The 11,345-nt window shown below is 48.1% G+C and overlaps 1 protein-coding gene across 2 annotated transcripts in view; it reads right to left on the bottom strand.

Moving 5' to 3' along the window:
• Positions 1–8,067: 8,067 nt before the first annotated feature.
• LOC119974488 (membrane progestin receptor gamma-B-like) overlaps positions 8,068–11,345 on the bottom strand; it is a 130,027-nt gene continuing 126,749 nt past the window's right edge. For both annotated transcript variants that reach the window (XM_038813418.1, XM_038813419.1), the window contains one exon: positions 8,068–8,571. In XM_038813418.1, the coding sequence (XP_038669346.1) occupies positions 8,312–8,571 (260 nt within the window). In that variant the 3' untranslated portion in view covers positions 8,068–8,311. The remainder of the gene's footprint in view (positions 8,572–11,345) is intronic.

The following is an 11,345-nucleotide window of genomic DNA, read 5'->3' as shown; positions in this document are numbered from 1 at the left end:
CTAAGAAGGAAGCAAGCAGGCCTGAAAATCTGGTAGATTGTTGTCGGGGCCTTCTTGCGTGCCCTGGATGTTCTTGGTGGGAAGGACTTCCTGCCCTGTCTCCACTTGAGTCCCTTAAGTAGCCAATTAACAATCTCTTCCTGACTCTGCTGCATTCTTCCCAGCTCCAGGTGTGCTTGCTGACACGCAGCCTGCACAACTGGCAACACTGGGAGGTGGGGAGGGGTTGTTGCATGTCAGCTGGGGTGGTCGGGGAGGGGGCCCTCGATCTGCACTGACCTGTGCATAATTGAGGGCAAGCACACAGGGCAGAGATGTGGCTTCACTCTTGCTGCCGACACTCATGGACTCTCCCCAGGATCTCCACCCTATAAGCCCCCCACTCCCAACATCGCTCACCATTCTCCTCAGTTTCTCCATGATCCTGAGGCTCTGTGAGGTGTTGTTCTGGCAGTAGCCATGACTTAGTTCCTCCTTGGTGCTTCTAAAATCTCCAGCCTCTGAGGAGCCCTTGGCAGGCGGGACATTATCTTCCTGGGGTCCTCAATCTGGAGGGAGGCCCACCGCTGTCCACTTAACTGCCTGATGGTCAGAAGACACGACAGGCTTTTCTCCTCAGAGCTAGCGCGGTTGTCTCACCGTTTTGTCAGGCAGCGCCTGAGACACCCATCGAGAATGGAAGATTTCACCCGTTGTATCTGTTCAAATTATTGGGCAGAGCTCCGGCCATTAGCTACATCCAAGTGCAGCATTGGCATCCCCAATGAAATAGCACTTAGAAGGGAAATGTTGCATTCGGTGTCCTTCTGTCAATGTTCCCTGTTGACTCTCAGGCACAATTTGAGAACTGGATTGTTATTTGCTGTTAGGGCACCCTTATCGCCAGCCGCAACATCACAATAACATGAACAGATGTGACTATAATTTTCATTTATTCGTATTATATTCTCATACATTCACTATGCACTCTCTCGTAAATGGGAGTTTTATGACTGAGGGATAAATTAGCACATAAATAAAGCATTTATTATGTCCAGTTTTAGCTTTTTCCCCGTATACTTACTGATCACTGAAAGCTAGAGGTTGCTGAAAAGATCAGAGAGCAATGTGTTGAAGATTGCAAAACGAATATGCATGTAAATAATCATTATCCTCAATATCTGCAAAGTGTTCAAATCAAGTAGTAAATCTCATCACAATGTTTCCTAATCCAACTTCATTCTCTTCCAGGATCTCAGATCTATGGAACTCCTTCATTTCCTCCAACAATTTACAAACCTTTGAAATTCTCTTGCTCTCTGATCATTATGCCTTGACCTGTTCCATCTCCTTCCCCTGGTCACTTCAACCTTGATGATTAGTTTGCGCTGTGATCCTCCCCCATCACCTGGGCCTCGCAATGAAGCAATCCTTTTGTTCACTGATCAAAGTTGTCTGCTCAAGTCGCAGGGGACGCTGGGGAGGGGGAGGTTAGGATTAAGGAAGGGACCAAAAGCTGCTGGGCACAAAAAATGCATTAGTTGCCCCCCCCCCCCCCCCATTCACATTATTTGGGTTATTGATGCATTGAGTGTGATCCCAGTGCCAAAGAGGTATAGTTGTGACAGAAAACATGGTGTAGACTTCAGAAACGTGACACTAAGATCAAGACTACATAGACTTACAACATATAAACGGTCCATTCAGTCCAAGTAGCTGGTGTTGGGTCTCCGCCCGCACAAACGTAGTGGCCTTCATCCCATTAGCTCATTTGGTTCCCATCCCCTGTCTTCAACCTCTTCCTGAATCTAGTCTTACATGCTCCAATCAATAGTGCATTCCACAACTCAATGTATTAAAAATATTTCTCCTGCTCACGTATCCGAAATCTCTCCCACTAAATCGTGTATCTCTGTCCCCTCATTCTGGATCCCTCAATCATCGTCACAGTCCATTTCTATCAACTCTGCCTCATCCCATCAATCAACATCTTAAAAATCGCAAAGTGACTTGAAGTAACTTGTGCAATTCCAGTCCTCCTCCTGCGCCTCGCGGTGCACTAAGGCAGAATTCCATAGCCAGTATTCCCGAAAGAGTCCGCTAGTCTGTCACCAGAGGCTTATAGCTTGAGGGGCGCCATTCCGCATCAAGTGTGGCTGACAGGAATCCCTCTTGTTCTTACCGCCAGTCATTGGGGTGCTTGGAAGGATTTTGCAGGGTGACATTCAATCTGTTTGGCTGCATTGTGAACACACCTCCCTCAGCCATCAAGTCCTGGGGTGGACGTTGAACCTGGAGCTTCTGGCCTCTGAGACATGGAGGCTACCCACTGCGCCACAAGACTTCCTAACATACGCAAGGAAATCCAGGAATCCCTTTCAAAATTGTGCCAGTACTGACATTCCCTGCAACTATATTAACTGAGAAGTTATGCATTGACGAGTGGATGGGCACTTTGAGCTTTGGAGACTGGACTTAACATCGAGGAATTCAAAGTACAAACATCAGGGCTTTAAAAAAAAGAGATATGTAGAGCTAGTTCCCACATTCACACAAGAGTGGTGCAGATTCTGAGCCAATTTAACTATGCTAAACATACTGCAAATCAATGGGCTGTGAATAAAGATTGGCATCCTTCGCATAACCTTCCTCACGCTTTGAAATAACAAAGCTATTTGGCATAAACATGTTAAAACTTCAGATGCTAATATAACACAGCATAGCAAACATCACATGGAGGAGTTGAAGCAAACAGCACCGATGCATTTGAAGGGAAGCCAGATAGATAGTGGAGAGGGAAAGAAAGGTCGGGATAGTCGATGGGGTTCAAGGTTGGGGGGGAGACTTATGTGAAGCATGTACTCCAACCTGGACCAGTTGGGTTAACCGGACTGTTTCTGAGCTGTAAGTAATATGGCCCAGATCTTCCATTTCCTTCCAGTGGGTCGTACCTCAGAGGTACCTCAGAAGATGCACTGGGGGATCCCCCGAGGACTGCACGGAAATTGCCCAGAAAAGTTCATACTTCCGCTGGGCAATTATCCTGCACCTGGAATTTTCCGAAACTCCGATGGTAAAAAGGAGACTTTGGATGGCTCCAACTCTCTGAGCAGAATAGTCACCCAGGACATGTTAGAAGGATTAAAACTACTTCTAATTCTTGGGTAACAATGGTGCTGACCACTTCTACCCTTCGCTGGACCTGACCACCCCCACACATTAACTACCCCATATTGACCACCTGACTACCCCCAAAACCCTAGACCCCTGCCCCCGCAACCATCTGCCCCCCACCCCACCAACTTATCTTACACACTGACCTTCTCTTCTGTCAAAGTGGCTAAGACTTCTAAAATTACTTGTTAAGGAGGGGGGGGGGGGGGGCTTTGCTCCCCCTCGCCTACCTTTCTACATCGCATAGAAAAGATTCCTAGTGTAGCAGAGCTGCACATTCCTCCGGAAGTTTGTTAGTTTGTTATTCACAGCACAGAAGGAGGCCATTCGGCCCATCCTGTCTGCACCAGCTCCCAAAAGAGCAACCCAGCTCGTCCCATTCCCCAGCCCTATCTCCGTAGTCCTCTACCTTCATCACTTTCAAATAAGTATCCGGCTCTCTTTGGAGACCTCCTATGGAATCCTCCTCCACCACTCTCCCAGGCAGCGCATTCCAAACCCCAACAACTCTCTGAGTAAAGACCTTTCTCCTCATCTCACTCCGAGCTCTCTTGCTGAATATCTTGAGATTGTGACCCCCCTAGTCGTTAATCTTCTCTGCTCCAAAAGAACAAGCCCAATTTCTCCAATCTTTCCCTGTATCTAACATTCCTCACTCCTGGTATAATTCTAGTAAATCTCCTCTGCACTCTCTCTGGGGCTTTAACATCCTTCCTTAAATAAGATGCCCAGAACGGAACACAATACTCCAAATGTGGTCTGACCAATGATTTGTAGAGGTGGGTGTTGTATCACTTCCTTGCTTTTATACTCTATGCCTCTATTTATAAACCCAAGGATGCTACAAGCCTTCTTAACAACTGTTTCCACTTGTCCAGCCATCTTTAGAAAATTGTGCACTTGAACCCTGAGGTCCCTCTGCTCCTGTCCTCCCCTCAAAGTTGTACCATTGAGCCTGTATTGTCTCCCTATGTTTCTTCTACCAAAATGCATAACCTCACATTTTGCTGCATTGAAGTTCAGCTGCCAGGTGTCTGCCCATTTGGCCAACTTGTCAATGCCCCTCTGAAGTCGCTCAGCATCATCCTCACAATTCACTATTCCCCCTAGCTTTGTATCCTCTGAAAATTTAGAGATTTTGCCCTCAACACCCACTTCTAAATCATTTACATAAGTCAGGAAAACCAAAGGTCCCAACACTGAGTCCTGGGGAACATCACTTTCAACTTGTCTCCAGTTTGAGAAATGCCCATCTATACTTACCCTGTGGTTCCGATCACTGAGCCAACTTCTAATCCATGCTGCCAAGGACCCATCAATCCCAAAGATATTTAATTTTCTAATCAACCGGGCAGCACGGTGGCCTAGTGGTTAGCATAACCGCCTCACGGCGCTGAGGTCCCAGGTTCGATCCCGGCTCTGGGTCACTGTCCGTGTGGAGTTTGCACATTCTCCCCGTGTCTGCGTGGGTTTCGCCCCCACAACCCAAAAATGTGCAGAGTAGGTGGATTGGCCACGCTAAATTGCCCCATAATAGAAAAAATAATTGGGTAATCTAAATTTAAAAAAAAAAAAAAAAAAAAATTTCTAATCAACCTACCCTCATCCACTGCCTGTGTCACCTGGTCTGAATGAAAAATATGCCACTCCAGACCAGGGTAACTAAAATGGAGTTGAGTGACAATCCGATAGTGACTGCCGCTCGTTGTCTGTCTCAAATTCTACACAGAGAGTAGTGGGTGCCTGGAACTCGCTGCCAGTGGTGGAAGCAGGGACAATAGTGACGTTTAAGGGGCATCTTGACAAATACATGAATAGGATGGGAATACAGGGATACGGTCCCCGGAAGTGTAGACGGTTTTAGTTTAGACGGGCAGCATGGTCGGCGCAGGTTTGGAGGGCCGAAGGGCCTGTTCCTGTGCTGCACTTTTCTTTGTTCTTTGTTCTAATAATACACTTAATTTCAAGCTCTATTTCCCAATAGGACTGTCATTAATTTGAGTTTGGAATGTGGCCGTCTAGTACTCTATTTGATCCAGAAATCGCTCAAATATCAAGTGAACGCCAGTTCAGTAAAATTGCACCGTGTGATATTAACATCTGAAGGCTTAACATGTCTATGTCAAATTTCATTTTTTCACTATTTTAAACAGAAGAAGAATAGATGGATTCGATTCGCTGTTAAAATAATGGACAATAGGTTAAATGCTCTCACCCAATTACAAGCCCAATTATCCATTTTCTCCTTCTGTTGATGCAGACATGAAACTATTATTCCCTACATTACACCATTCCACTTCAAAAGTACTTCATTAACTGTAAAGTGCTTTAGTGGCTTCCAGCGGGAAAGAAAGGTGCTACATAAATGCAACTCTTTCTCAAATATCTCACCTGATCAAATCCTTCCAACAGAAACACGTTGAAAGGTTTTGATCATCTCTATTGCCGCCCCCCCCCCCCCACCTCCCCCCCACCTTTTTCCTATTTGACATGATGATGATTCTGCCGCTGTTCAAAGAGTTTCACACCACTGGACTGAAAAAACACATCCTGGGCGGGATTCCCGGGTCTCCCAGCCGCGTGCCTCTCGGCGATGCGCTGTTTTCAGGTGGCGGGATTCTCTCTTGTACGCCGCTTACAAACGGGATTTCTCATTGAAGCCACCCCACGCTGCCCGGAAACCCACGGGCGGGGGTGCATTGGCAGCAGGAAAAGAGAATCCCATTGGTCGGAGAATTCCGGCCCATTTGTGGAGACTTGAGGCGGGATTCTCTCGAATCGGCGTGATGGCCCGACGACGGCGTAAAAAGAGGCGCAAACCACTGCGGCGTCGGGCCGACCGCAAGTCTCCGCACTTCCAGGGGCTAGGCCGGCGCCAGTGGGGTTGGCGCCGTGCCAGCCGGCGCCGAAGGGACTGCACAAGTTAGCGCATGCGCAGAACCGCCGGGGTATTCTGGTGCATGGGCAGGGTGGTGTCTTCTCCACGCTGGCCATGGCGGAGCCCTACAGGGGCCGGCGCGGGAGGAAGTGCCCCACGGCGCAGGTCTGCCCGCAGATCGGTGGGCCCCACTCACGGGCTAGGTCAACGAGGGGGCCCCCCCAGGGCCGGACACCCCCGCGCCCCCCTGAGAACTGCACCAGCCAACTTACCTGCCAGGTCCCGCCTTGTGGGACCATGTCAAATCCACGCCGGTGGGAGTGGCCAGAAACCGACGGCTGCTCCGCCCATCGGGGTTCGGAGAATTGCCGGGGTGGCCGCTGCCAACGGCCCCCGATTGGCGCGACGTGATCCCAGTCCCTGCCTGAAAACCGGCACTGGAGAATACGACGGTCGGCGTCGGAGCAGGATTCAGGCCGCCCCCTGGAGATTCTCCGACCCAGCCGGGGGGGGGGGGGGGGTCGGAGAATCCCGTCCCCGGTATGCCGGTTCCCCTTAAACGTCTCCAAGGAAATCCATCACAGTTTCTGAAATAATGCCTATCCCTCAACCCTGGTGCCATTCGAGTAAATCTACCAAACATCCCATCTAAAGGTTTGCTAAACTGTGATGCTCATATGGGACGTACAGCATATCTGAACAAGAACATAAGAGATAGGAGTAGACCACACAGTCCATGGAGTCTGCGTCGCCATTCTGTACAGTCACATCTGATCATGGGTTCAACTCCATTGCCCGCTCCCCATATCCATTAATTCCCTGAGACCAAACAAATCTGTCTATCCCAGTCTTAAATATATTCAAGGATGGAACATTCACACCTTCTGAGGTAGAGAATTCCTAAGAGTCACAACCTTTGAGTGAAGTAGTTGCTACTCATCTCAGTCCTAAATGATCGGCCCCTTCTCCCGATACCCCCCGGGTGTAGATTCCCCGACCAGCGGAAACAATCTCTCAACATTCACCCTACCAAACCCCTCGCTTTTAATGAGATTGCCTCTCATACTTGTAAACTCCAGAGGACATAAGCCCAATGTACTGATCAAGGCTCGAACCTTGGGCTGCAAAATTCCTGGAAGCTATTTTGCTGAGGTCAACGTACTTTGCACTGAAGTTGCAATATCCAATTATACATTTTGAAAGGTGAGAGGGGAACATTCCTTTGGTCACTGTTCTCAGAAAATGCAGTCAATTAACTGAACCTAATTTCCCTGAATGTGATGGGTTTAGCTACCAACGCCAATCAAAATAAATCTCCCACTGTTTTTGAGGATGCTGGGAAGCAAATAAGAGTACCTTTCTGTCACTTCAAAAAAAGATCTGTTTCTAGCCATTCCAAGAAGGGAAACAAGAACTTGAACCAATTTTCAAGAAGCCACATTTAGACATTAACCTTCAGGGTTAGATGCAAAGTGAAGTTATAAAATTAAATTCAAAAATGTCTTCAGATTCTTCCATGGCCTCGACCCCCCCCCCATTACCTCCCCAAATCTGCAGACTCCTCCAGTCCCACGAGACCCCTGCGTGCCTCCAATTCTTGCCTCTCGCAATGAAAATCCATTATTGGCAGCCTTCCCCACAGTTAATGTGGTCTTGAGCATTGAAATTCCTGCCCAAATGTTTCCGCCTCTCAGTTTCTCTCTCCTCCTCTAAGGTACTCTTATCAAACCTTCGACCAACGTTTTGGTAGCCTGTCCTATCATCACCTCATGTGGCTTGACATCAAACTTTGCCGGAGTGCCGTTTGACCTTTTTGTTACGTTAGGGGGCGCTACCTCAAAACATTTTGGTTCCTCATCCCCCAACATCTCAAAAGCAGGCCACTCAGAATACGGCACATCAAACCTGCTCCAGAGAAAAGGGACAACCGGATCTTCTACTCCTGACTCTGATCGAGGAAGCCTTAACCCACCTTTAACAGAAGGAGGTGCTTCCCCGAGTATCAGAGATGAAACGCAGGCCACAGCAGCTGAACCGACCTTCCACCTGCCCCAAGGGCAATTTTATAACCACCTTAAATAAAAATCGCGCTGCAATATAAATATCCACAGCCCCGGACGCAAGCATATCGAAAGATTACCAAACACCAATTAATAGGCCCTGCCTATTGTTTGGGAGATGTATCCATTTGAAACAGGAATGTACTTCATTTCTTCCCATGTCACAGTGTTATTCCAACCACTTGTACTCCTTCGCTGGTTCAAGGTGAGGTGCGTCATGCTAATCCATTTTGAACTTCTTGTATTCGTATTTCAGGTCAGGCAACTTTGGTGTCCAGTACAGAGCCAGGGAGAATAGTGCAATGATGAGGAGGTTCAACATAAGGGCAATTCCAAGTGCACCAATGGTGCCCATGAAAGCGGGCAATGGCACGTGTAGTGTGAGCCAAGAGTGGCGTATTGACATGTCCATAATTATGGCTTCCATCTGAAAATGAGTGCCGATGATTGCACAGATGTGGAACAGCTGGTGGCTATGACCTAAAAGAAATACATTCAGAAAGACAATCGTTATAAAGCATGCAAATATTAGACAACAGACTCAAAAGCATGTTACAACAGTCTCCTCAATGAAAGGACTTTGTAAACAGTGCATTTCGGATCTTAATTTCTCACAATCTTTTAGCTTTCCCCCTACAAAGGGAGGGAAAATCACCTCTTTGCGACTAATGACACAGTTGCCATGGAAACACATTCTTCCTGCAATTCATTTCAACATAGGAAGCGCTCTATTGGAGCTGTGAGACTCCTGGACATTATGGGACGCTGATGAAACTGTTCAGAATATAATGGAGGAGAGGCTCACAATTCTCTGCATGGAGGGATTCTAAACTCAATTCTGCTATGAAGGACTGTGTGGACGTTCAGCATTGTTCTGCAGAAAGAGACCCAAGATGCAAGGTCATTCACTGAGGCACTTCGCTGGGCCATTAGCATTCGGCATATAGAGCAGCAATGATAGAGACCCGTGGAGCAGATGCCAATGTTGCACCCTCTCCCAAACTGAGACTTGGTGTGGAGATGCCGGCGTTGGACTGGGGTGAACACAGTAAGAAGTCTTACAACACCAGGTTAAAGTCCAACAGGTTTGTTTCAAAGCATTCATCCGAGGAAGGAGCAGTGCTCCGAAAGCTAGTGCTTGAAACAAACATGTTGGACTTTAACCTGGTGTTGTAAGACTTCTTACCAAACTGAGACAAAGAGCAGATGTCAGGCCTCTCTGCTGGTTACTCTACTCACCCTTAGGCCCAGGCAAGACAATGAGCATGTTTCAAAAACACAACAATGGGGGGCTTATCCATTGACTGACATTTTCACATTTCGATTTGTTCGAGCTTGCTGTGCGCAAATTGGTACTGCGTTATGTTTACATAGAATTTACGGTGCAGAAGGAGGCCATTCGGCCCATCGAGTCTGCACCGGCTCTTGGAAAGAGAACCCTACCCAAGGTCAACACCTCCACCCTATCCCCATAACCCAGTAACCCCACCCAACACTAAGGGCAATTTTGGGCACTAAGGGCAATTTATCATGGCCAATCCACCTGACCTGCACATCTTTGGACTGTGGGAGGAAACCGGAGCACCCGGAGGAAACCCACGCAGACACGGGGAGGATGTGCAGACTCCACACAGACAGTCACCCAAGCCGGAATCGAACCTGGGGCCCTGGAGCTGTGAAGCGATTGTGCTATCCACAATGCTACCGTGCTGCCCCTATGTTCCAACTGTGATTCCAGTTGAAAAGCTCCTCATTGGTATTTGAGTGCTTTGGGTTAACCTTATGTTATGAAAGGTGCTTAACAAGTGCAAGTCTCCCTTCTTTTTTGAAGGTTGTTCTCGGTGCCCTGGTGGGGATTGGAGGAGGGGGCCCAATAGGGGTTGTTCCTTTTGCTGAATGATGCCCAACAGCCACTCACTCACTTCCCTGGCTTCAGATGAGGAGAATGGCCATTTTGGATGATGTGTCAGAGAGCGAGTACCAGTCAGGGGGTCAGACGTCACAACGAGGGAATGGCTGGAAGAAAGGCGGAATGAGAGACGGGCAAAATAAAGAGAGGGAGAGTAAAATAAACGAAAGTGAAAGATCCAATGCTACCCGTTGGTTTTTTGCGGAAAAAGTAATAAAAATATATATTTTTGTGTGTGAGGTTCCAGGATAGCTTTACACAATTGGATTGAAATGTTTTTGTTTGGGCTTTCTTGCCCATTTCCCCTTAAACCAACGGTGCTCACATGAACACATGGACCAGCTTGCAGGTCACATGCTCCTTCCTGGATCCTCAAGGGGCGGGGCTCATTCCTGAGTCTCTCTGCCTCCCACCTACAGCTAACGGGGAAAGGGGACCAAGTTTTGTTTCTTCCGCCTCTCTTACGCTTCGGAAAGAGAAAATGAGGGAACGCCATTGGGAAGGTTCCTTGGTGTGGTAGTCCGATCAGCCATTCCATGTGGGTGCATCGTTTATAGTGCGGCACGTTTCTGCATCCCTTGGGTTTTGTTTATCTCAGCGGAGAGAATGGAGAAGCAGTGATAAGTAACGCTGCCCCAAACTCAGTTGCCTCGAAGGGGTGTGTCGAAGCTTGGCAGAAAATATCAGAAATACATTGCTCGCAGTCTAACTTCCAATGTCAATGAATGAAAAACCCACTGGCGATTTACCATGGCAAGTCATCCAATTCACCGGAGGCACCAGACAATTTGGTGTAGTGGCATGAGAACTGCTACTCCAGTGTACCATGCCGTATTGTGACAGAATACAGCTGTTAGTGGACATCTACAAATGGTCTCCAGATGTGGGAGAGAGGGAGGGGGGAAAATTGAAGAGCTGCACTCTTGCATCACCGAATGGGTGGCCTTCCCATAGTCATGGGGTAGCACAGTGGATAGCACTGTTGCTTCACAGCGCCAAGGTCCCAGGTTCAATTCCCGGCTTGAGTCCCTGTGCGGAGTCTGCAGGCTCTCCCCGTGTCTGCGTGGGTTTCCTCCTGTGGCTCCGGTTTCTCCCACAGTCCAAAGATGTTCAGGTTAGGTTAGATTGGCCATGCTAAATTGCCCTTAGTGTCCAAAAAGGTTAGGTGGGGTTACAGGGATAAGGTGGAGGTCTGGGGCTTAAGTGGGGTGCACTTTCCAAGGGCTGGTGCAGACTCGATGGGCTGAATAGCCTCCTTCTGCACTGTAAATTCTATGTTCTATGATAGGTTCCACCAGCCTTCCTTGGCATAAGGTTGGCATATACCCCGGTTTTAAATCAGCTA

The sequence above is a fragment of the Scyliorhinus canicula genome, chromosome 12, assembly GCF_902713615.1.
Source record: "Scyliorhinus canicula chromosome 12, sScyCan1.1, whole genome shotgun sequence".
NCBI lineage: Eukaryota > Metazoa > Chordata > Chondrichthyes > Carcharhiniformes > Scyliorhinidae > Scyliorhinus > Scyliorhinus canicula.
Note: the sequence above shows the minus strand (reverse complement) of the source record. Positions and strands in the feature narration are given on the sequence as shown.